The following is a 21,051-nucleotide window of genomic DNA, read 5'->3' on the forward strand; positions in this document are numbered from 1 at the left end:
ATATGGATGGATTGATGGGTAAACAAAATAAATGACTGAATGGATGGGTGGGTGAAAGGATGGATGAATTAACAAATAGGATGAGTGGATGGATGAACAAAGGAACACATTAATGAATAAATGAACAAGACTTATTTCCATTTCGGTCCTCATTACCAGGTCAAAGAGCAGTGTTCTGGTGACTAAGACACACACACCCCCTATGCTCCTTTGAGACCCCTCTTTCAAAGTCACTGATACCTCTTCTTCCAGCCAGGGTAGCCAAAATAATGAGCAACTAGGCATTTTTATACATGGTCCTAAGCATGACGGAATGTTGATTGTTTAATTATCTCAGGAGCCACACCTGTGTGGAAGCACCTGCGTTTAATTGACTTTGTATCACTCATTTCCTCAAGTGTTTACTTGATTTACTTGTAGGGCATTGCTATTCCAACCAAAACTAAGATGGCAGCCAGTCACCATCCCTAAAGTATCCATCAGTGGAGGCTGGCGAGGGGAGGACAACTCATAATAATGGCTGGAATGAGCCATCCTCCTCTCAGCAGCATCCACTGGTATTCATTTATCAAATGTGACAGACGATATGGAAGGAAAGTAGAAGCTTTTGGTTTTCTACTAATTTGATTCCTGCACGTTCAGAAAATCTGATCAAAAGGTCGGGAATGTCCCCGATCTACCAAATTGAGTTTGGAGATAGTGGGTAAAAAACAAAAAGACAAAAGATGTTTACCCGCAGCGATGTGAGAATGATTTATTTCATCATAATGCGTAGTCAGCAGCACTGCAGAAATGGCACCCTTTCCTGAGCTATTCTCTCTTCCTCCCTCTTTCTTCTCCAACTCTTCTTGATCTATGTATTGCTTTCAACATCTATCAAACTTCCTGTCTTATTTACCACCCCACTGGGCTCACCACGTCATTTTAACGTGGACATTTCTGTTTGAGACGTTGATCCACGAGCCTTTATTCACCCCCTAGGAAAGACTGCCATAAGTTTGTTGAATTCCCAATGATTTATCACTATGCTTTCAACCATCTAAAAGCACAACCAAATTCCAATACAAAAACAATGTCAGATTTTTTGCTTCGTTGTCATCTAAATGTGTTATCGCCGCGCTCTCGACAATTTAAAATCACGACAAAGTTCAAATGGGAAAACAATGTCAGATATTTTGCCAGCAATTGACATTTTATGAATAAAACTGGTGTTTTTCCCCCTGGCCCAGAGTTCACTCAAGGCAATGTCTTGTATGCTACGTACCCTGTAGTGTGACTCCATAATGCCTTGCAGGATTACAGCTGATGTTTAACCGCAGGAGTGAAGAGCAATGTGATTATTTCACTAGCCACAAAAACAATGCTGTTAGTCTGTTACTTTTATTATTGATCTATGCGTGAGAATCAGGAGGTCTCTAGATAATCACGTGTTGCCTATCCATCAGACCTATTTACAAAGCTGAAATATGCACTGATTCACCCATAACAGTCAGAAATAGACAATATAATTCTATAAAATATGCTATAACACTGATATACACTGAGTGTACAAACATTAAGAACACCTTCCTAATATTGACCAGGTCAGTTTATGTCATGGAAAGAGCAGGTGTTCATAATGTTTTGTACAGCCAGTGTATAGGCTTATAGGATGCCCTTTACAAAAAGTTAAGGAGCCACACCCTAATGGAGTAATTTCCTTCCCTTATTCGTATCACAATGACCTTTTACCACTTCAATATAGACACCAATAAAATACTTTTTTTTGTATTACAGCAATCACAGATTGTCCCTTTAAAGTTATGCAGTGTTGTTAAACTTTCTCTATTATTATGTTCAATAATTATTTCCCCAAGTTTATGTAGATATTGAATTATCTGGGGACATATCATATTTTATCCCTGTCACTGTCCCATCATCCTATCTGCCTATATTTTGCAATATTTCACCATTCCAAAACTTTTTCTCCCAGTTCTTGCATAGAGCGACAGCGGCCGATAACAAAACTATTTAACGCGGCGGTGTAATGTGTCCCGCTTGTCTGGTATGGGGAACGGGAACGTGGGGATGGGACCAAATACTTCGGTGGGACCAGTGGAACAAGTTGTCTTGACAACACACATTTTCCACTGGTGATGTCTTGGAAAGGGTTAAGCCGCAGGAATGCAACGCTCAGGAATGCGCATGCAAATAGATTTATGCTAATGACATGCTAATGTCCCGTTGGCTGGGAACGGAGTCAAGTCTGTCTGTCCTGGTCTATGTGTTCAGCTAGGAACCCAAGATGGAGGACAGGGGAACGCAAAACATGGATCTTTACTGACTTTTTTCCGTCGCTTTTTAGTATTCCACTGGAATTTTTTTTTAACCGTACTTATGGCGGAACTTTTAGAAGATGAACATGCCTAGGAAGGGGAATGGCCAGCTGCCGTTACCCGACGGCTGGGAAGAAGCGAGGGACTTTGACGGCAAAGTGTTTTATATCGACCACAACACTAAACAAACAAGCTGGATAGACCCGAGGGACAGGTAAGCAAGAGAGCGTCTGTTTGCGAAGTTGACACGGGCAGCGTTTGTAAACAGTTTATGAACAGTTGATTACACACTTTTACGACACAAAAGGGTTTCGAACAAGCAAATGCCTTGAACAGTAACGTTAACGGTTACAGTCGCTAGTTGTATTTTTATAGTGTGAAACTATCAACACGCCTTTGCTAAGTCAGCTAGCATAGCATAATGTTATTGCGAGAACGTGCAGGATATTTGAGCATATCTAACGTTAGCTATTGCAAAAACTCTGATAACTGATAGCTAGTTGCATAGTTTAGAGAAATTGAATTTCAGCTGGCTATGCCGGATGTAGCTTGCAGCTAGCTATAGTTTGCTAACTGGATAGCTAACTTTCTGATGCCATGGTTTGGAATAAATTCCTTACGATGCTAACGTTAGCTAGTTTCACAATTTCAATGAGGATTCAACAAGCCATAGCTAGCACCATTATTCTTGTGAGCTAGCAAGCATATCAAACCAACGTGCTCATTTTATGCAACTACAGCAAACTCGTGAGCTCTGTTGTTGCTGAGATTCTAGAACTTCTACTGCGTATGATTCAATTTGATCAGGGACGCAAATAGGTACAAAATAAAAGCAATACTAAACTTATTACAGTAAAATAAGCTATTTCATTACAGATGGCTATACTATCTATGAAAAGGCAATTACAATGCTAGGAAGAAAGTGGAGTCTCCTGCACTCTCTGAAAGGACTCTGATAATCTATTTTTTTTAAAGCTCCAGCTTCCCTAAGTTATCGTTTTGGCTTTTGTAAATGTTTGATTATATTGTCATGAAAAATATGGTCATCTGAGATCCCCCAAATGTAGGGGCTCCCGAGTGGCGCAGCGTTCTAAAGCACTGTATCTCAGTGCTAGAGGCGTCACTACAGACCCTGGTTCGATAAAAAAAAAAACATTAAACATGCAAAACACAATCATCTTAAACTGTAGCATATTTGATTGACATATTATTCTAGGCTAATATCATGGGGAGGAAGAAACCTAACAGCCCATTGCTTTCAATAATAGGCTAATTCTGTACATTAGCCGGTATTGACACGCACACTTAACTCAATTGAGGTCTTTCTTACCAGGGTTTTATTACATTGGGTTCACCACACGACACAAGCCACTTATGACAAACCATTAAGCTCTAATTATGAGGATAATTGGTCAGAAAGTATGGCCCGTAATGGAAGGATGATGCCTGACTGCCCTATGGAAATGTGAGATTCGTTAATGCTAATTTAGTTGTACGTTAGTGTCAAGTCATGCATAGATAGAACATGATTAAACACTTAATGACTGAACCATTCTAGTCATTAGCCTGTTCTATTATTTAATTAAATTAGCTTCATATCAATCGCAACAGTAGTCCTATATTGTTGTCATATTGACGCCTCATATGTATGTCAGATGTGTGTTGCTGATTGAAACCTAGAGTCTGAAGAGAAGGCCATGTGACACTGTGCTGAAAACGGATGTTCCAGTCTGCTCTCACTCAGACCCCCCTAAGCTTAACGAGCGAGGGTAATTGAAGCCAAATGCTTCTATAGTGTGTCTTAATGCCTTATATTGTTAGAAAACTGCTAGCCTATAATAGGTGGCATGCCAGCCATTCCTATGAGGCCACCACTAACACCACCAGGCATTGTGAATGATATACATCAAATTGCTCCCACTCAGAAACCAGCCAAATCATCATTATCCACGGTTCCCTCCCTCCACCTGAACCGTGTCTAGATTCTACACATTCTAGAATATGAACCTTCTAGAATGATAGACTAATTCCTCTAATTCTAGAATGGTGTTAATCGGGCAAGAATGCTAAGATGCCGTGTCAGGGTGGAAGGGAATCATACTCAATGCCTTTTCACAATCTCAATCTTGGCCCAGGCTCAGAAATCCTAATGGTATTCACGACCCTAAGGACCTTGCCGTGATATGTTGTGGGGAAGAAATCATATATTCTGTAAACGCATGTTATGTAGGTTTACTATTAGGCTGCTATTGGTTCTGTCCCTGTATTGTCTGTCGATACATTGTTGTGAAGAATATAACGGTTATAAAGATAGTGTGTACTGTGATAAGAGGGTTCGCCTGACTAATATATCCTCTGTGTTACTGGCGGCCGTAGCTTTGGCGGCGTGCCCTGTTTCTTTCCACCTCTGCCACACCTCACCGTCCTGTTCAGGAGAGATGTTGCAGGTAGGCACAGATCTAGGATCAGCTTACTCATCCGGCCTACTATGCACTTTGAGATTCTTTACTTTAAAGAAAAGCATTATACAAGTTTAAATGTATTATTATTAATTATTATTATTATTACTCCCTCCAGTTATTTCAGCCTGATATGCTACAGACCATTTCTTTCTAGGCATTCTGTCTGTCACAAAGATAGTTCAGGGTCTGTATTCAAAAATCTTCTCAGGGTAGCAGTGCTGAACTAGGATCAGTTTAGCCTTGTAGAGCATAATCAATGAGATTACATGGACAGAGTGGACCTGTTCCTAGATCAGTAGTCCTACTCGGAGACTCTTTATGAGTATGGGCCCAGGGGGAGATTGTGCTGTCTGGCTTGTAGGTCCGGTAATTGCCAGTGACATCAAGATATGATATTATCAGGATACCTAGATGTCGAAGATATATGTATTGTGATTCTATATGTACCACGATTTGATTCTGTAATTTTGATTTGATGTTCCAAACGTATTGCTCACTATATGTCTGCTGCAGAGAGACGAGAGACCATGAGAAAACAAGTTTTGATCAGTCGGGGAAATAAAAGTGCTGAAAACACGTTGGTTCACTATTTAAAAAGAAGCTGAAGAACAAGCTACAGGTACAGACGGCTTGGAGTCAAATAATATAATATCATCCAAAAATAATATTGTAATGTGTAACTGTATCAACCCCCCCACACCACTACTGGCTTGTAGTAATCCAATGCCGTTTTAGGCCTATGGTGTTAATTGCGGCCGCTTGTTGACAGCTTGCAGACGGCTTGGAAACGCAAGGAAGGCGACTTGATGCATTTTGCTGACATGTTCTATGACTTGGTGAATGTCGCCATCATATTGTTTTGTTTGGTTGCGAGGTACGGGTCCAGTGCATCATGATAACCATGAAGTGATGGATAGATGGAACAGAGACGTGCATATTGTGCCACAAAGAATAACTCATCTCACCTGTATAATTTGTCCAGAAATGATTCTCCATTGACATAGGATGGAACTTTTCATCATAAGATGGATTCCTGTATGGGAACTGGGGGAAAGTCCCATTGCCAGATAGCAACAGGTGTTTCATATTTACAAATTCCTCTATACTCTGATATTATGAAGTGAAGTTGGAGAGCACGAACCCTGTCAACGCAATATCCCCCGATTTAATCCCAAAATGATGCGTTTTGAAAAGATTTTGGTGTGTGTGTGTGTTATACTTGGAATCCAAGTGGACCCTCCCACCTTTAGCATAGCACTCCGCCAAGCCGTGCCAAGACTGTCTCGTGCTTCACCTGCAAGTCATACCCTCTCATCCCCATGGTTACATGGAGACTAGATCTGTTCTGTTCAGTCAAGCAGAGGGGACCCTGGCTGGCCAGTGAAGGAATACACATTTTTGGCAGGAAAAAGGAATCCCTCTCTTTTTTCCCACCTTTCTCCCTTGCCTCTCAAATTCACATTTAAACGAGCATCATTGGCCGAGGCCTAACTGACAGGAGTGATTTAACGTTGTGCAAACAATGTCAGTTCTACAGTATTTCACATTCTACAGTGGTTGACAAATTATTTCAATCTCTCTTGCGCTCCATCCTTCTCTTCTTTCTCACCCCCCCTCTTCCCCCTCTGCCTCCCCCTTTTCTATTTCACTTTCAACTCTCCCTCAGACATCCTCCTTCCTCTATCTTTTTCCCTCATTCTTTCTCTCTCCTCCCCCTGACGTCTGAAAGGCCCCGCCATCCAGATCTCGCATTTATGAGAGTGGCGGAGAATAAGAGGCAGTGTCAGAGTGCTGCACCACATTCCTGAGCCCTCCCTCCCTGTCTAAATCCCCCAGAAAAGAGAGGAACGTGCCTCCCTCCTCACTGCTCCAGCCCCAAAAATGTTTATTTCCAGAAGAGGAGGCAGAGATAAGACTCCAGCCCAAGTTTCTCCCCTCCCATGCACACACAGGCGCGCGTACACACGTAGACACACACACGCACAAATTCTCTTGGCCCTCTCTGCTTGGAGCTTGACCCGTTTAATTGGGGCGAATTTGTACAAGCACGCCCTCTGCCACAGTCTTCCCTCTCTCTCCTTTTTCTTCATTTTTTTGGCGCTCTGTATGACTTTGTTGGCACGGTGGTGGTGGGGGGGCGATAATAAAAGAAATGATGTAAATCCTGGCTTTTCACAGCTGCTGGTGTCTGTGCTTGAGTCTGAACGAGAGGGAGAAGAGAGAGGAAGGGGGGAATAGAGGGAAGAGGGTAGAGAGACACAAACAAGAGTGTGTGGTAGCCTTGGAGACCAGAAAACATGGCCGCGTCCTGTAATGTGCGACACATGGCCGTCCACAGGCCACGGTTTCCTGCTCCTTCACTGGCCAGCCAACATATTCCTAGGGACTAGGCTGAATGCTTTCAATGTGTGCCTATCTAGTAGCCTGCCACTGTATGTTTTCACTTGTATTCAGCTAACCAAGGTTGTAATGTTCAGTTGAATTAGGTGTTAGTGCTGGGCTGGAACAAAAGCCTGCATGCCTGTTACTGACCTCTTCTGTAGAGCATCTCTTGACACGGGTCAACATTCTAGTGTGAAAGTGAATTTCCACAAAGTAGGCCCGTCTGGAGACTTGGCAGCTAGCTTGTTTTGTTGTGGTCTGATAGGCTAATTGCTTATGTGCAAAATTAGCTTTGGCCAGAAACTAAGCACTAACTCACATTTGGGGTTTTCTGTTGTCAGGATAGTTACAGGTTGTTTCTCACATCCATTCAACAATCAGCCTGTTCTGTTCTGGAGATACTGTCAGAGACCGTGACTAATGGGAGTCTCTTTTAGTCTCTATGTCCCCTCAGCCGACCGTTGTGGTGAGAAATAGTCCCAGGCCTAGAGACCTTGGATCATTGTTACCATGACGACAGTGTACAGTCCCACCCCACCTTTCCTGTTGTCTTCCTCTTATCTATCCCTCACATACCACCTCTTCACACACACGCACACCCACTTCTTTCTGTAGTGGTGATGTTTGGCTCCTCTTCTGTTGGTCGGGACGCATCAAAAGGTGCTAGTCAGTCAGACATCTTATCTCAGCCACAGCAACAAGCTCCAGTCCAGATCGTTGTGTCCCACTGCTGACTGTGTGGCTGGCAACCTCAGTGATGTGTCCTTTGACGTGTGAAGAGCCAGATGAACACTTTTCTCTCTTTTGGACATGTCATTTGTATCAGTCTTGGTTATTGTGCAAGGGAAGGAGGTGCCCAGAGGTGATGTATGGGGCTGATGGAGATGTTGGGCTAGCCATTGTGTGTGTGTGTGTGTGTATGCGGGTTCAGAGCACAACGATGTGTGTATGGTGATACAGAATGTGTGACGTGGCAGTTGGGTGAGGTGAGGATATCTCATTGTGGGGTGCGGGGTGGATAGCCAAGGTGTGAGTGAGTTATCAATTTCTGGAATGTGGTACACACACTGAGGGGCAGACTACCTGTCAGAAGATGTCTCAATAGTCACACCATAGTGTGACTATTGAGGCGGCAGGAACAGTTGAAGTCGGAAGTTTACATACAATTTAGCCAAATACATTTAAACTCAGTTTTTCACAAATCCCTGTCTTAGGTCAGTTAGGATCACCACTTTATTTTAAGAATGTGAAATGTCAGAATAATAGTAGAGAATGATTTCAGCTTTTATTTATTTCATCACATTCCCAGTGTGTCAGAAGTTTACATACACTCAATTAGTATTTGGTAGCATTGCCTTTTAAATTGTTTAACTTGGAGCAAACGTTTCGGGTAGCCTTCCACAAGCTTCCCACAATAAGTTGGGTGAATTTTGGCCCATTCCTCCTGACAGAGCTGGTGTAACCGAGTCAGGTTTGTAGGCCTCCTTGCTCGCACACACTTTTTCAGTTCTGCCCACAAATGTTCTATAGGATTGAGGTCAGGGCTTTGTGATGGCCACTCCAATACCTTGACTGTGTTGTCCTTAAGCCATTTTGCCACAACTTTGGAAGTATGCTTGGGGTCATTGTCCATTTGGAAGACCCATTTGCGACTAAGCTTTAACTTCCTGACTGATGTCTTGAGATGTTGCTTCAATATATCCACATAATTTTCCTGCCTCATGATGCCACCTATTTTGTGAAGTGCACCAGTCCCTCCTGCAGCAAAGCACCCCCACAACATGATGCTGCCACCCCCATGCTTCACGGTTGGGATGGTGTTCTTCGGCTTGCAAGCCCCCCCCTTTTTCTTCCAAACATAATGATGGTCATTATGGCCAAACAGTTCTATTTTTGTTTCATCAGACCAGAGGACATTTCTCCAAAAAGTACAATCTTTGTCCCCATGTGCAGTTGCAAACCATATTCTGGCTTTTTTTTATGGCTTCTTCCTTGGTGAGCGGCCTTTCAGGTTATGTCGATATAGGACTTGTGTTACTGTGGATATAGATACTTTGCACCTGTTTCCTCCAGCACAAGGTCCTTTGCTGTTGTTCTGGGATTGATTCTCACTTTTTACATCAAAGTACATTCATCTCTAGGAGACAGCACGCGTCTCCTTCTTGAGCGGTATGACTGCTGCGTGGTCCCATGGTGTTTATACCTGCGTACTATTGTTTGTACAGATGAACGTGGTACCTTCAGGCGTTTGGAAATTTCTCCCAAGGATGAGCCAGACTCAGGTCTTGGCAGATTTCTTTTGATTTTCCCATGATGTCAAGCAAAGAGGTTTGAAGATAGGCCTTGAAATACATCCACAGGTACACTTTCAATTGACAATTAGCCTAAAGCCATGACATCATTTTCTGGAATTTTCCAAGTTCTTTAAAGGCACAGTCAACTTAGTGTATGTAAACTTCTGACCCAATGGACTTCTGATACATTGAATTATAAGTGAAATAATCTGTCTGTAAACAATTGTTGGAAAAACTACTTGTGTCATGCACAAAGTAGATGTCCTTACCGACTTGCCCAAACTATAGTTCGTTAACAAGAAATTTGTGGAGTGGTTGAAAAACTAGTTTTAATGACTCCAACCTAAGTGTATGTAAACTTCTGACTTCAACTGTAGCTTAGTGGTTAGAGCGTTGGGCCAGTAACAAAGATTGCTAGATCGAATCCCTGCGCTGACAAGGTAAAAATCTGTCGTTCTGCCCCTGAACAAGGCAGTTAACCCACTGTTCCTAGGCCGTCATTGTAAATAATAATTTGTTCATAACTGACTTGCCTGGTTAAATAAAGGTTAAATATAAAAAAATACAAATGAAATAGTGGAGGAGGAGGGCGGTCCCTCCCTATCCTGTCACTTCAGTACGGCCTCTATTTTGACATTGCTTAGTGTCGCTGCTGACCTCACTGAGTTTTGTATGCATTCGTTCTTCAGTTGAACAGCCACTCTGATGCTAAACTAGTAGCATAGTAGTAACTGTAGATAATAGTCATAGTAGGCCAATACCTGTAGTAGGAGGACAGCAGACCAGTCCAGAGACTGGCTTCTGAGTTCAAAGGTTGTCGGTGGTGTACGGAGTGCGATAGTCGGCCGACCCAGCCGAGGGGACATACCAGGAATTCCGCCTGTCTAATTTTTAACTTTTACAGCCAAGAGGGAGCGTGCATACCAGACTGACAGCCGCCCAGGCCAGGAGAGATGGCCTGTGTGTGTGCACCTGTTTGTTAGCATTAGCGTTTGTGTGTCTTAGAGTGAGAGTGCACTGAATAAACACAGTGAAGTACACCGGGCGGCATGCTGGCTTGGCTTAAACTGCAAGTTAATACCCATTGCCCACATTCTTAGACTTATCCAATATAGACTATGTCCCAGTTTCTCAAACAGATTTTGGAGTTTCAAAGATACAACACATTCTTCCAAAACCGCTCCTTCCCTCTCACTCCTCCACCCGTTCTCCACCCCCATCTTGTCATGACCCCGCCAGTGAACTTGGCTGTCTCTCATCTACTGTCTACATGGGCCAAGTCATCCAAGCTACCAGTGGAAAGGAGAGTGGGAACAATGTACAGGCAGCCACCCAGCCAGGCCTTGGGCAACGCATCCCAAATAGAAGGCACAGTGGTTTAGTGTCCCTTCTCTCTCCCTGTCTAGCCAGACTTCCCCCAGCCCACAGCCAGCCACACTGAGCTGAGTGAGTGGTACCACGATGCCAGTTTTAGACTTTGGTCCCTCAGGAATGTGTCACTGTTACTGCTGGATGCTCCAGTGTTGTTGTTTAGTGGCTTGTCTTTCTGAACTCTAGTTCCTATGGTCACTATGACAGTCTAACCAGCCTTGAGTAAAAATAATTACTACGTCTTTTTATATGAATGAACCACCTGATGTAGTTTATAGATTGGTTACGATATGCACTAGCTTTACGATTCATGTGTTTCTGTGTACAGATACTGTATGTTTTTCTCTCTCTCTCTCAGGTTGACGAAGCCCCTGTCGTTTGCGGACTGTGTGGGAGACGAGTTACCGTGGGGATGGGAGGCCTCATACGACCCTCAGATTGGCATCTACTACATCGACCACATCAACAGTAAGTTGACAGGTTTACCTCGGTGTTACCCCACTCATTAACATTATGTCTATGTCCAAACCATCTGGGCGATCCACCCGGGCAATCATTGATCTGTCCATTCTAAACAAAGGACCCCAGGCTATTTCATCCAAGATTCCGCCTCAGATGTTTTGGCAGGGGTATTCCGACACTGGATTTGATTTTCCCAAACACAACACAGAGAAATTAGTAGAACGGCAGAAACTGTAATGATGTAGATTTTGTTTGGTTTTCTTTCTCTGAATGATGTGTCTGTAACGTCTGTTTCCAGCCCACACTCTCATACACGTAGATCCCCCTGAACGCAGCTCACTCTCCAGATCCCAATCACCTGAATTCTGATCATCTGTTCACACACCTGTGTGTCATTATCACACACTATTTAGTTCAGTTCTTTGCACCTCATCATTGTGGGGTATTGTTTGTTTTTGACACACTTCTATTCAGAGCTCTGTTTATCCTGTGATTTACTCCTCCCGCCTCACTAACGACGCCTTTTGCCTATTCCCTGCCTGTACTCGGATTTCCTGTTAACTACCTATTGCCTGATCTCCCGGGCGACGTTACTAGCCTTTTCCCTGCCTGTACTGTTGCCTTTTTGGACCCCCTGTGTATGACCTGCCTGCCCCTGGACCCAGCTACCTGCCTCCTCCTGTCTCCTCCTCCTCCTGTGGTCCTTTACATTGAACACCTGCTGCACCCTGCGCTTGAAACCAGCTCTCTGTCTCCCTCATGTTCATTACAGTATCGTTATTTAGAAGCTGAAAACCACTGGAACTTATTGTATTATTTCTAGTCAGAGCGCCATGTTGTTTGATATTGATGAGATATTGATGAGTCGTACGATCATTCGCCAAGTGTCTCCATCGAATGAGGAATGTATTATTTGTATTGACTGAACTTTGAGAAATGAGTTAAAGTCTTTGCTCGCAAGTCTTTATCTGACTTCTATGCTTTTCATTTGTCAAACTGTTTTCAACTGATATGGGCTAAATAACCCTAATCTGATGATATCCAGAGATATTATGAGTGTGATGGCAAGGATGTTGACTGCCAGCAGTCTTATCATTGACATTAAGTAAGCTAAACATTTAGCAAACTCACAGATGTCATTCTAGGACAAGTATCAGGCCAAGACAATAAGCTATGTTGAATTTGTCAATATTGTCAGCAGATTGATGTTGATATTAATATTGTCACCGAATTTTTCAAATGAATTGTACATATTGATATAGTGAGTGAGAATCTCCACTAAATGAAATGCGTTTGTGATTAGTCAAGTTCATTTCTAAATGAGCAGATTAAATTCCACAGGAGCCCGCCTGTCTTCTGCTCATACCCTTAGGAAAACACCTGCATTACCTGGGATTAAATAAACATACTTCTATTAACTCCATTCAATTCAATCAGACATGTGTTTTCTCCCAATGCAGATGGAATCCATTTCCCAAATGTTTTTCCATTGTGCTGCCTGGCTGTAGCCCGCGGGGTTGAGGTGTGAGCGAGCTGCTGCTGTTGTTGTGTGGGCCAGGGAATCTATTTATCTGTTGCACTCACAACACATTTCTACTGCGATTGTTTGTTGTTGTTTTGTCTAACACCGGTGGGTAAACAAATGCAGTCCGCTGTCAGTCGAGTGGATGATTGTGTGGAGACTCTGGGCTTAGCTTCGGTGTGTTAAGGCTGGCCCTCCTGTGGGTGGTTGGACACAGTGTATTTCTGCACTTCTGAGCTATAGTTTGAATCAGAGTTTGGCTTGTTGCATTGTATTTCTTATTTTTTTCATTTTGTCTGGTTGGTTTCACATTGGCGAATGTCAAACGAGCTAAAATGCCTAAACAAAACCACAAATAATTTGTTTATTGGAGATAAATGCGTATGTTAAATCCATCTATGATTATGAAGAAGCATAACTTGTGTGTCCCAAACTTCATTTTACCTTCGCTTTGGTCTTCCAACAACATGCGGGAGGAAACAGCTCAATATCCCCTCTAACCGCAAGGTGAATAGGCTATATTCAGTAACCTATGAGTGTTGTCACGATACCAGAATCTGGGCTTCCATACCAGGTTAAGTATCACGATTCTCGATACCATCACAATACCCAATACCAAAAACGTCAACACTGCAAAAAAGAGAAGGCATATGAACCTGAGTCACAGAATGGCACTTGATCCAGACAGATGAACTACTAGAGCTACTAGAGCTACAGAGCTACTGCTCTGTTCAATCGTTGGGCGTCCTTTTGAGTTCAATATCATGACATTTTTTTTTGCGTCAACATTTTTCAGAGACAGCCGTGCATGCATTAACGAATCAATCGATGTGACTTAGGTTGTTATGTAGTTTGTTTTTACAACCTAATGGTAATTCCTTATTTGAGTGGTACATCTCTCTTGATTTTAAATGGGTGAATCGAGATGTAGCCTTGGCCTATTCACACGGATGCATATAATCAATAGGAGTGTGTGCGTGCATTGAGTTATTGAGCTCGTTTTGGCTGATTTTCATGGGAATACAGCTGAACAGTCTTGTTTCCCTTCCATTATTGTTTTACTGTACTGATAAACAACATTCACATAGGAGTAGCTTATTTGCTAAAAGTGTGCGCTGTCTCTTTAACCAGTAATGAAGTCATTCAGAGGCAAGAAGGGGGCAACCCGGAGTTAGTTCACTGAGGCAATAGACCATCTTTGGGTTGAGACGTGAGAGAGCGAGAGACCAATTAAGTGAATGAATAAAGTTTGGTGCCAATCAGTGTTAAAATCTTAATTTTGAGTTATGGTTTGCATATTAAAACAAACAAAGCTGGAAGCTACTGGTGTCGTCATGCACTTTTCTAGCCTGTATGGACATTGTTTTGCGAACAGTTTCAACATTTCTACATGCCGTGTCGCATTATTCAGGTGTGTTCACTTCTGTGCAGCATGAGTGGGGAGCTAACATGATGCAGCCCAGACGCTTAGAGCAGGCTAAGTGGAGCACACACACGACTTTTGCTCTGTAAGGGGGATGTTGGCTGCGCTGACAGAGTTGATCCGGGAGACGCATTCGACAGCAGGACGAACGTTTTTTTTTTTTTTTAAATCTAGTACTGAACCATTTTTCATGTTCTAGTATAGAAAAAGCACTGAACTAAGGAGGTAAATGCACCAGAGCTGGAAAAACCAATTTGGGTTGAAAGCCTCCTTTTTATAGAAGTGATACACTTTCCTTTCTCAGCAAACACCCCAATGACTGTTTGCCAATGCATATTTCATGTCTAACTCAAGGCCATCAAACTCTCTTCACGCTGAACCTCCCTTCACCTGCCTAGGCTGTATCCCAGATACCTGTGAGGTGAGTGGAGAATGTGGACTGATTGATAAGGGCCCAGAGTCTATCCTCGGCAGGTCAGGTGGTCTGGAAAACAAAAACTCCTGGCCCTAGTTAGGGCAAGACGGTGGGCAGGGGTAGCTAGGGGTTTAGTCTGGGTGGGTACCTACTTCTCCCTGCCCTGTCTGTCCCGTCCTAGCTTCTCCCTCCCTGCCCAGGCTTTCCCCCGCCCCGACAGGCCTCACTTCCTTATTATGTAAACCCTGCTGCTGCCCTGTGGCCTCCCTACATTGTTGGAGTGGAGGGAGGGACGGGACGGGGGTTGATAAGGGTCTGTTATGTGTGGTGATTTGCCTTCTCTTATATGGCGTAGATGGGCCCAGAGAAGAAGGGTTGCCTAACCTAGTGGGAACTTCCCTGACTTCACATAACCACTCAGCGAGTTGCTTTGTGTTCCCCCCTGGTCTTAGTGGAGGTCCTGTTGAAGTTTTGGGTTTATTATGCATAGAGGTAGACAGACACATGCTCTCCCTCACACTCTTATAAGCTCTCATAAAATGACATTGTAGGCTATAGGTGGACACGTGTATGTCGGTCATTCGGTCAGATATTCAGTCACATCCTGAAAGTTGAGGTGGGTGTGTTCTACCCGTGCAGGCAGGAGTGTGCTGTCAGATACCAATGACGAAACAACAGACCGACTGTGTCAACACTGTCTATTGTGCTCTAGCTACTACCTCTTACCTTTTTAGGGTTGATCATCAGCATGTGGCTTTGTTTGCAAGTGTGTGTGTGTGTGTGTGTGAGGCTCAAATCATTTATCATATCATACAATGACTTCTGTAGGACATCGATACAGTGTCTAGCCAACATGAAACAACACATTGATTCACAAGCTAATCGTTCGATTTATAGGGAACCGTTACCAACCTCGGAGTGCAAGAGCAACTCCCAACACTGACCACAAGTTATATAGCAGATCAGAAACAAAACATTACTTAGGGCCTAGCCGAGGATTATCCTACCCAGCAAACCTGGGAACATTTCCAGAACATTAGCGAAGATTCCCATTAAGTTCTAGTTAAGGTTTTATATAACATTAGGATGATAGCAAATTATTGTAATATTTTCTTATTTAATTTAAAACATATCTGTGGAATGTTCTAACATTTACTACAATGTTGTGCACAACATCTGTAACAACCACATTCCCCAAACGTTCTCATTGGGTTTCCAGGCAATGTAATAACACAATGTACCAGTGATGTTTTTCCAGCAAACCGAAATTTAGTCTGTGGAAGTTCCCAGAACATTCGCTAGGTTGCGTCAAACATTTTCATAACACAGATCCAGTCGTGCTGATGGTTATAAAATGTTTGTATAAAATATTTGTTTTTGTGTTATTAGAACATATGCCGCGAGCTAACAAATGTTCTGGGAACTTTCACATAACCAATTTTGGTTTGCTGGGTAGCCTACACCCTCAGCAGAAGAATACACAGGGCTGAGAGTTCCATAGAGAGAGACAGAGAGAGCGGGAGAGTGGAGACGGGCACTGACACAGTCACAAGCACGTAAACGTGCGCACACACAGTACACACACACACAAATCCTGATGTAGTGAAATCCGGTTATTCCTCATAGCAGCCAGTCTCTGCATTGCTGACATACTTAGTGTGGCATGGAGGGGGCCGTACTCTCAGTGTAGAGACTTGTTGTTTTCCACACAAAGGCTGTGTGTCTCCCAAATGGCATGCTATTCCCTATATAGTGCACTACTTTTGACCAAAGCCCTATGGGCCCTAAACTACATAGGGAATTGGGTGGCATTTGGGACACAGACAAAGTACAGTAAGGAATGAAGGATTAACCCTTTCCTGCCCTGCCACCGGACAGGGCTACCCCAGAAGAGCGGGTCAGACAAACAAAAAAAGAGGGTAGAGACAGACAGACAGAGAGAGAGAGAGAAGGAGTGAGAGAAGAAGAGAGTAGTGTTGTGATTGATTCAGATGGATTGCTTCCTCTGCTCTCCCACTGTGCCTTTGTCTTTCCTCAAAACAACCCACTGTTAGATGTGGGTGTAGGCCTGCTTCATTTGTAGTATACAGTGACTTCAGAAAGTGTTCACACCCCTTTTTCAACATTCTGTTGCGTTAACAGCGTGAATTTAAAATGGATTAAATTTAAATGTGTCACTGGCCGACACACAATACCACATAATGTCAAAGTGTAATTATTATTATTTATTTTTTTTACAAATTAATTTAAGAATGAAAAGCTGAAATGACTTGGGTCAATAAGAATTCAACCCCTTTGTTATGGCAAGCCTAAATAAGTTCAGGAGTAAAAATTTGCTTATCAAGTCACATAATAACAAACACTATTATTGCACACAGAGTCTAACGTGATTTTTTTTAACGACTACCCCATCTCCTGTTATTTGTACGGTCCCGCAGTCGAGCAGTGAATTTCAAACACAGATTCAACCACTAAAACCAGGGAGGTTTTCCAATGCCTGGCAAAGAAGGGCACCTATTGGTAGATGGGTATAAAAAAAAGCAAACATTGAATATCCATTTGAGCTTGGTGAAGTTATTAATTATACTTTGGATGGTGAATCAATGCACCCAGTCACTACAAAGATACAGGCGTCCTTCCTAACTCAGTTGCTGGAGAGGAAGGAAACTGCTCAGGGATGAGGCCAATAATGACTTTAAAACAGTTACAGAGTTTAATGGCTGTGATAGGAGAAAATTGAGGATGGATCAAAAACATTGTAGTTACTCCACAATACTAACATAAATTACAGAGTGAAAAGGAAGCCTGTACAGAATAACAATATTCCAAAACATGAATCCTATTTGCAAAAAAGCACTAAAGTGAAATGGCAACAAAATAAAATGTTCCAAAGAAATGAACCTTGTGTCCTGAATACAGAGCGTTATGTTTCAGACAACTCCAACACATCACTGAGTACCACTACATAATTTCAAGCATAGTGGTGGCTGCATCATGTTATGGGTATGCTTGCCTTCGGAAAGGATTAGGGAGTTTTTTAGGATAAAAATAAATGGAATAGAGCTAAGCACAGGCAAAATCTTAGAGGAAAACCTGGTTCAGTCTGCTTTCCAACAGATACTGGGAGACACATTCACCTTTCAGCAATAACCTAAAACACAGGGTTGCTTACCACGATGACATTGAATGTTCCTGAGTGGCCTAGTTACAGTTTTGTCAAATCTGCTTGAAAATCTATGTCAAGACTTGAAATGGCAATGAACCAACTTGACAGAGCTTGAATAATTTTTCAAATGATATTGTACAATCCAGGTGTGCAAAGCTCTTAGAGACTTACCCAGAAAGACTCATAGCTGTAATCGCTGCCAACGGGGATTCTAACATGTATTGACTCAGTGGTATGAATAATTTTGGGATATTTTCATTCTCAGAAGAACATGTTTTCACTTAGTTTCTGAAGGCACGATGTTGATGTTTTTATCAAAATGGGAGACAAATTGAGTGAGTTGTATCTGACCGGTGTCTGATGTGCTTAGAATAAGATTAAAGGAATAGGAACATGTGTAACATGTGTAAAACACACAGTAAAATGCCAATGTTGATTTTTTTGGGGATAGGATTGACCTGATGAAAACGTCAACCAAGAGAAAATGTTCACGTAACTGACAAAGGAACACCAACATAAAGTGTCTTAATAGGACGTTGGGCCACCACGGGCCTCCAGAACAGTTTTAATGGGCCTTGGCTTAGATTCTACAAGTGTCTGGAACTCTATTGGAGGGATGCGACACCATTATTCCATAATTTGGTGTTTTGTTGATGGTGCTGGGAAACGCTGTCTCATGTGCCGCTCCAGAATCTCCCATAAGTGTTCAATTGTGTTGAGATCTGGTGACTGAGACGGCCATGGCATAGGGTTTACATATTTTTTTAATGCTCATCCAACCATTCAGTGACCACTCGTGCCCTGTGGATGAGGGCATTGTCATCCTATGGGGCCAAAATAATAGCCTGCGGAGCATTTTTATACATGACCCTAAGCATGATGGGATATTCATTGCTTAATTAACTCAGGTACCACACCTGTGTGGAACTCCATGCTTTCAATATACTTTGTATCCCTCATTTACTCAAGTGTTTCCATTACTTTGGCAGTTACCTGTATATCTGAATCAGTGTTCTGGCGTGCTGTAGCTGTATGACACAAAAGGAGGCTACAAATAAAGTATTGTCATCACCATCATCATTGTTTGTTTATGGGAGTAGATCTCATTGATGACATTCTCCCCTCTCTAGAGAGTACCCAGCTAGAGGACCCCCGGGCGGAATGGAGGAAGGAGCAGGAGAGGATGTTGAAGGAGTACCTGACAGTAGCCCAGGATGCCCTGGTCACCCAGAAAGAGCTGTACCAGGTGAAATGGATGGATGAGTGAATGCATGGAAGGATATATGGATGGATTGATGGGTAAATAAAATGACAATGGATGGATGGATGGGTGAAAGGATGAATGAATGAATTAACAAATAGAATGAGGGAATGGATGAACAAAGGACCGTAGGAATGAACAAGACTTATTTCCGTTGTGATCTTCAATACCAGGTCAAAGAGCAGCGGCTGGCCTTGGCCCTGGATCAGTACACACGACTCAACGACGCATACAAGGACAAGTCCAGCTCACGCACCAGCCGTGAGTAGTGAACCTAACCCGAACCTAGTTCTCAACCAATTGTCACACACAAGTGTATTTTGTCCTTCACACACTAACGGTCCAGATGGCTCTCTCTCGTCCAGTGTTCTCGGGGTCTTCGTCCAGCACTAAGTATGACCCTGATATCCTCAAGGCTGAGATCTCCACCACCAAAGTCAGGGTAAGGTGCATCTCTTTCTTTCTCTCACTCACTCACTCACTCACCTCTTCTCAACTTATTTTGTTGTATTTTATCCACTTTCTCTCCACAATTTTGATCTGGTCTCATCGCTGCAACTCCCCCAACGGGCTCAGGAGGCCGAGGTCGAGTCATGCGTCCTCCGAAACGTGACCCACCAAACCGCGCTTCTTAACACCTGCCCGCTTAACCCGGAAGCCAGCAGCACCAATGTGTCGGAGGAAACACGTTCAACCGATGAACGAAGTCGGCCTGCAGGCTCCCGGCCCGCCACAAGGAGTCACTAGAGCACAATGAGCCAAGTAAAGCCCCCCGGCCAAACCCTCACCTGGCCAAACCCTCTCCTAACCCAGACGACGCTGGAACAGTTGTGCGCCACACTATGGGACTCCCGAACACAGCCGGTTGTGACACAGACTGGGATCGAATCTGGGTCTGTAGTGATGCCTCAAGCACTGCGATGCAGTGCCTTAGACTGCTGCGCCACTCGGGAGGGCAACTAGTGTCTTCTTGACCGTCTCTCGTTCTCACTTTTCTTTCTTTTTCTCGTTCTCTCTCTCGCGCTCTTTCTCTCTCTCTCTGTCTCTCGCTCTCTTTCTCTCAATTCAATTCAAAGGGGCTTTATTGGCATGGGAAACGTATGTTTACATTGCCAAAGCAAGTGAAAAAAACAAGAAACAAAACACCTCTCTTCTCAATGAAAGTGCATTCCTCTATGTCTCTGTTAATGCCTCTGTCTCTGTCCGCTACTGTAGGTGAATAAGCTGAAGAGAGAGCTCTCCCAGATGAAACAGGAGCTCATCTACAAAGAACAAGGCTTTGAAACCTTGCAGCAGTAAGTCCCCTTTTCATATTGATCACACACCTGTCTATTAAATGCACGCGCACACACACACACACCTGTGTATTGTATGCTGCTCTGTGACTGTTGTGATTTTACAGCTTTAGTGTTACGTGTCTATTGGACTTGATAGTGCCTGAGGGCGGTCATAAAACAGTGTGATTACAGATGTAGGAGCTTCATTTCATCAAATTGCCATTAATTATATTCCACAATTCACTATTCCGTTACTGCAGGATTATTTTCCTGCTGTAGCTAACTGGCTCAAATTAAGATCCGACATGTGTAGGAACCACTGTATAGGATTATTTGAGAGAGCCGCTACAATCTACTAATAGGAATTCACATTCATAGAGAGAGCGAGAATGAGATTGGAGGAAAAGAGAGGGGGAGAGAATGACCATGAGATGGGGGAGAGAGAGGATGACCATGAGATAGGAGGGGAGAGAGGAGGAAAAGAGAGGGGGGGTAGAGAGGATGACCATGAGATGGGGGGGTGGGGGAGAGAGGATGACCATGAGATGGGAGGTAAAGAGAGAGAGAGAGAATGACCATGAGATGGGAGGTAAAGAGAGACCATGAGATGGGAGGTAAAGAGAGACCATGAGATAGGAGGTAAAGAGAGAATGACCATGAGATAGGTGGTAAAGAGAGAGAATGACCATGAGATAGGTGGT

At 43.3% G+C, this 21,051-nt stretch overlaps 1 protein-coding gene across 2 annotated transcripts in view; it reads left to right on the forward strand.

Annotated features, from left to right (window-relative positions):
* The first annotated feature begins 2,109 nt into the window (after positions 1-2,109).
* Positions 2,110-21,051, forward strand: part of LOC109900464 (protein WWC2) — a 39,855-nt gene continuing 20,913 nt past the window's right edge. For both annotated transcript variants that reach the window (XM_031828413.1, XM_031828414.1), the window contains exons 1-6: positions 2,110-2,529; positions 11,183-11,292; positions 18,943-19,058; positions 19,247-19,334; positions 19,439-19,515; positions 20,289-20,368. In XM_031828413.1, coding sequence (XP_031684273.1) covers positions 2,396-2,529; positions 11,183-11,292; positions 18,943-19,058; positions 19,247-19,334; positions 19,439-19,515; positions 20,289-20,368 — 605 coding nt within the window. In that variant the 5' untranslated portion in view covers positions 2,110-2,395. The remainder of the gene's footprint in view (positions 2,530-11,182; positions 11,293-18,942; positions 19,059-19,246; positions 19,335-19,438; positions 19,516-20,288; positions 20,369-21,051) is intronic.

This window comes from Oncorhynchus kisutch, linkage group LG7 (assembly GCF_002021735.2).
Source record: "Oncorhynchus kisutch isolate 150728-3 linkage group LG7, Okis_V2, whole genome shotgun sequence".
In the NCBI taxonomy this organism is placed as follows: Eukaryota; Metazoa; Chordata; class Actinopteri; order Salmoniformes; family Salmonidae; genus Oncorhynchus; species Oncorhynchus kisutch.